Genomic DNA, 5,304 nt, shown 5'->3' on the forward strand with positions numbered 1-5,304 from the left:
AGAGAAAGAGAGAAAGAGAGAGAAAGAGAAAGAGAGAAAGAGAGAGAGAGAGAGCGCGAGACCTCAAAGGAGAGAGAGCGAGAGAGCGCGCGAGCAAGATCTCGAGAGAGAGATCGAGAGACCAACATTAACATTTGAGCAATCCATTCAAAAGTCTGATAAGAGCAGGGAAGAAACTGTTCTTGAATCCATTCAGTCAGATATTTAAACTTTTACATCTTCTGCCTAACAGAACAGGATGGGAGAGGGTATAAAAGGGATGGGAGGGGCTTTTGCTTGATACTCATTGTGAATATTGTTTGCACAGCTGTTGTTTACAGCAATAGTTGCAGATGAACTGCAGTCAAAGGGCTGTGTGCAAACTAGAGCATTAGTTGGCAACAAGCTGTAGATTAATGATCAGTTGTCAATGAAAAACATGTCCTTCTTGACAACAATTATGTAATTGGTTCACAGCGAGCAGAACAGCTTGAGGCTGTGAACAAGATTAAGAGAGGGGATTCAGACCACCACCACTTCACAAGCTTGCTCGCTCTCTCTAATCTCTGCAGTGAAAGCTCAAAGCAGACCAGTTTGTCTTTTGCTCAGCAGTTGCTGCAAGCTGCAACTTTTACTCATTGACCTTTTTAATGAATGAACCCGGTGTCTCTGGCAAACCAATGGAAACGTCCAGAAAAAGACCAAGCAGCAGCAGCAGCATTCTGATCAGCATAACAACCAACTCAACAGATCCTTTGAACAATGACCAGTAACTGTTTTCTCAGTTTGTTTTCCTTCTGTCCACAACACCTATTGTGTTTTTTCCTCTGTGCTCCTGTGTCTGTCAGCATGCGCCTGCCTCTGTTTGTAAGAGGGAATTTAAGGGGATTAGAGTTTTAGTTAGTAAATTTATGCATCTAAAGTTCATAACTGTTTACCTGTAACTACAGTCTAATTACTTGGAATAAACAGCAACGCTTGTTAAGTACAGAAACCGGAATGATTTTTTTATGTCAACCTGGATCTGAAAATGAGGTAAATTGAGGAATTTTGCATAGTTTTAAAATCATTAATCTTTGTCACTACTGAGAATAGTGGGGCTTGATTTCTAGCGCTATTGTACATTATATAAACGATTGTTGAAAGCTCCAGGTTGAGCTCAATTCTACATTATGTGGAGTGTTACGTCGCACAACAAAATCAGTATTACTGCCCTTGGGGTTCAGGAGAGGAATAAGCAAGAGTTCTGCGACTGACCTCTGTCTAGTATCCCCTGTGACATAAAGACTAGTTCAGGCTCAGCTATAACACAAAATACCCCGACACTTTGGTGTGCTCAGGATTGCAGCTGAGTGAGATGCTCAAAGAGGGTTGACACAGGCTGTATCCCAGTGGGAATTTCCAAGGAAGGAGCAGTAAGAATCACAAAAGGCAACAGGAGATTTATGGAGTTGCATTATCAATCACCCATTTTTAAGGCTAAGACTTCAAAACAGAGGACCCAGGGCAAAAAAGGGCATTGCTCCATCTTGACCTGAGCAATCACTGGTGATTCATCCTCCTCTGAAGTGGGTGCTGTCTGTGGAAACAGGGAGGCCAAACAGATTTGAATTGACAGTACTCTGGCCTTTTTATATATTCTTGTAATTCATAAACAATGACATTTGTAATGCTAATTTCAAATCAGTTTTACATTTTGGATACACAGAGTCACACACTTCTATTCCCTTGTCAATCAAGATTCTAACTCAGTCTTAAAAATATTCGATGATCCAGCCTCCACTGCTCAGAAGATGTTTTGGTAATAGTGACTATGAAACTAGAATTGATTGCCTTTGAAATAATCTCATTTATTTGTTATGGACTAGGCCAGACCACTCAAAACATTCTTAAGCAGGCAGCCCAGACCATAACTTTGCAGTTTGTTTCGCTAAGTGTAGTGAAAATTAGCCAGATTAAGTTAGCTGGGTTGACTACCAGGTTTTAAAACAGAAAGATTTATTCACAAAATTAAACAATGAAGCACAAAGAACAGAATAAAGAACTCCTACAGAACTCAGTCTGTCCAAACTGGACTTAATTATGCTGTTCGAATATATACAACAGTCCCAATAAGCAAACCGTCTTGGAAAACAGTATAAATGGAACAGATGCTTACAGGTTGAATTTAGAAGGGCAGGAGGAAAGTGGTTTTCACACAGCTCACTGTTGAATTCCCAATCAATTCTGGATTGAACTGCTCTGCTGGAGAGCTGACTACTCCCTTTTCATTATACAGGTCACTTCTAAAGCATGACCACTTGGGCCTGAAGTCTCATCTGTTTACATATAAACAAAAAGGCCTCTTAAAACGCTTTCATCTCTGTACCAAACCATCGGCACCGGGAGCATTTACGACCCCTCTGAAAACAACTAAGGAAGCAGTATCCTTGAGAAAAGGAACAGCTTTGATGAAAAAAGGGATACACTAATGTACTTTAGGGAAGGAAATCTGCTGTCCTTACTAGTCTGGCCTATGTATGACTTCAGAACCACATTAATGTTGCTGACTTTTAATTTCCCTCTGAAAACTAGTTAGTTCAAGGTCAGTTAGAGATGGACAATAAATCCTGGCCTTGCCACACATCCTGTGAAAGAATAAAAAGATTTTTTAAAAGTTCCATAGCCTAATGATGCTTGGAAAAAATGTCTTGTCACTAACTTTTAAGTGTCCCCAAGTTCAAATCTGTCCAGGAAGGGTAAACATTTTCTTGGCAATGATAGGGAGACAGGTTTTAAAAAAGTTAAATTCAGAGTCAGATTGGTTGCAAAATGCATTACCAAAAAGAGAAAGAAATAAAAATCAGGAAAATAAGTTATTTGTATGGTTTCCTACCTGTCTATCTCTTCAAGCTTCTCATCAATGATTGGCCCCATTTGTTGACAGACATCTAGAAATAAAGACACAAGGCAGGTTATTTGTCAAAGCTGAACAAAGACCAACAAGTAGGTCATAGAGATGTACAGCATGAAAACAGACTCTTCAGTCCAACCCGTCCATGCCGACCAGATATCCCAACCCAATCTAGTCCCACCTGCCAGCACCCGGCCCATATCCCTCCAAACCCTTCCTATTCATATACCCATCCAACTGCCTCTTAAATGTTGCAATTGTACCAGTCTCCACCACATCCTCTGGCAGCTCATTCAACTTCAGGATACCAGATGCAGACTTCTCGGATGTGGTAATGATGACCACAGATGATTTGACAATCATAGAGTCATGGAGATGTACAGAATGGAAACAGACTCTTCGGTCCAACCCATTCCAACAATGGCCTAACCAGTGTCCTGTACTCTGACCAACAAAGGAAAGCATACCAAACGCCATCTTCACTATCCTATCTACCTGTGACTCCACTTTCAAGGAGCTATGAACCTCCAAGGTCTCTTTGTTCAGCAACACTCCCTAGGACCTTACCATTAAGTGTATAAGTCCTGCTAAGATTTGCTTTCCCAAAATGCAGCACCTCGCATTTATCTGAATTAAACTCCATCTGCCACTTTTCAGCCCATGCCCATCTGGTCCAGATCCTGTTGTACTCTGAGATAACCCTCTTCGCTGTCCACTACACCTGCAATTTCGGTGTCATCTGTAAACTTACTAACTGTACCTCTTATGCTCGCATCCAAATCATTTATGTAAATGACAAAACGTAGAGGGCCCAGTACCGATCCTTGTGGCACATATCAGTTATCCCAACCTCATGACAACAGGGGTTTGAATACGTACAGTGAGAAAAGCAAACTCCAGACCAGCTCATACTTTTAGCTCATTATTATGCATTGACAAACCTGATAGCTTTATTAACATCCCAAAATCCAGCAGTGCTCAATCATCCAATACAGATAGCTCATACCCAATCTATCCAGGAGACAGAGTAACTTAGTTCTCAGCCTAGCCATTATACAAAGAAACTTCTTTCTCTGGGGGCTTGTGCAGCAGGAACCGCTCATGCAGTAGTTCATAGCACCGGACAGAATTGATTTAGTCGCCATTTCAGATGGTTCAACATTTCAGATTGCAACACCACAGGTAAATGATAAGCTATTCAAACAATTGCAATATTGGAACAAAATCAGGCACAACCACTGCTTGGGACTAGGGCTGACAGAGTTAAAGGGACACACACTCCAATCAAAAATGGAGTCCTTCTTACTGATAACATTTCATATCTTTTCCCAAAGTTAGACGTTCTGACCCAGACATTAGTCAAACAACAGCTTGACATCATCAGATTCAGAGAATCAGGTGTTATTAGTACATTCAGTATTGGATTGGGTCATGTTCCAGCTGTACAGAACATTGGTTAGGCCACCAATGGAATACTGTGTGCAATTCTGGTCTCCCTCCTACAGGGAAGGATGTTGAAAAACTTGAACGGGTTCAGAAAAAATTTACAAGGATGTTGCCAGGGTTGGAGGGTTTGAGCTATAGAGAAAGGCTGAATAGACTGGGACTGTTTTCCCTGGAGTGTCGGAGGCCGAGGGGTGACCTTACAGAGGTTTATAAAATCATAAGGGGCGTTGATAAGGTAAATAGACAAGGCCTTTTTCCTGGGGTGGTGGAGTCCAAAACGAGAAGACAATTAAGGTGAGAGGGGAAAGATTTAAAAGGGACCTAAGGGACAATATCTTCATGCAGTGGGTGGTGTGTGTGTGGAATGAGCTGCCAGAGGAAGTGGTGGAGACTAGTACAACATTTAAAAAGGCATCTAGATGGGTACATGATTGGAGGGATTTAGAGGGTTTTGGGCCAAATGCTGGCAAATGGGACTAGATTTATTTAGGATATCTGGTTGGCATGGACGAGAGGGTCCGTTTCTGTGTTGCATATCTCTATGAGCCAGACTCCTTCATTATCACTTCTAATTACATCATACCGCATCACTGTGTCTGGAACACATCGCCAGAGGAGGTGGTGGGACATGAGACAACAGCAGCATTCAAGATGTTGGGTTCTGTTCGCCGAGCTGGAAATTTTTGTTGCAAACGTTTCATCCCCTGTCCAGGTAACATCCTCAGTGCTTGGGAGCCTCCTGTGAAGTGCTTCTGTGGTGTTTCCTCCGGCATTTATAGTGGCCTGTCCCTGCCGCTTCCAGTTGTCAGTTTCAGCTGTCCGCTGTAGTGGCCGGTATATTGGGTCCAGGTCGATGTGTTTGTTGATGGAGTTTGTGGATGAGTGCCATGCTTCTAGGAATCCCCTGGCTGTTCTTTGTTTGGCTTGCCCTATAATGGTAGTGTTGTCCCAGTCAAATTCATGAAATTGCGAGGATATCCGTTTTT

The 5,304-nt window shown here is 42.1% G+C and overlaps 1 protein-coding gene across 3 annotated transcripts in view; it reads right to left on the bottom strand.

Annotated features, from left to right (window-relative positions):
- Positions 1-5,304, bottom strand: part of stam2 (signal transducing adaptor molecule (SH3 domain and ITAM motif) 2) — a 108,997-nt gene that overhangs the window by 34,642 nt on the left and 69,051 nt on the right. For all 3 annotated transcript variants that reach the window (XR_006312201.1, XM_043694254.1, XM_043694253.1), the window contains one exon: positions 2,855-2,909. Coding sequence is in view for 2 of the 3 variants with exons in the window: in XM_043694254.1 (XP_043550189.1) it covers positions 2,855-2,909 (55 nt within the window). In the remaining variant the exon portion in view is untranslated. The remainder of the gene's footprint in view (positions 1-2,854; positions 2,910-5,304) is intronic.

Source organism: Chiloscyllium plagiosum, chromosome 7 (genome assembly GCF_004010195.1).
Source record: "Chiloscyllium plagiosum isolate BGI_BamShark_2017 chromosome 7, ASM401019v2, whole genome shotgun sequence".
NCBI classification, from domain to species: domain Eukaryota; kingdom Metazoa; phylum Chordata; class Chondrichthyes; order Orectolobiformes; family Hemiscylliidae; genus Chiloscyllium; species Chiloscyllium plagiosum.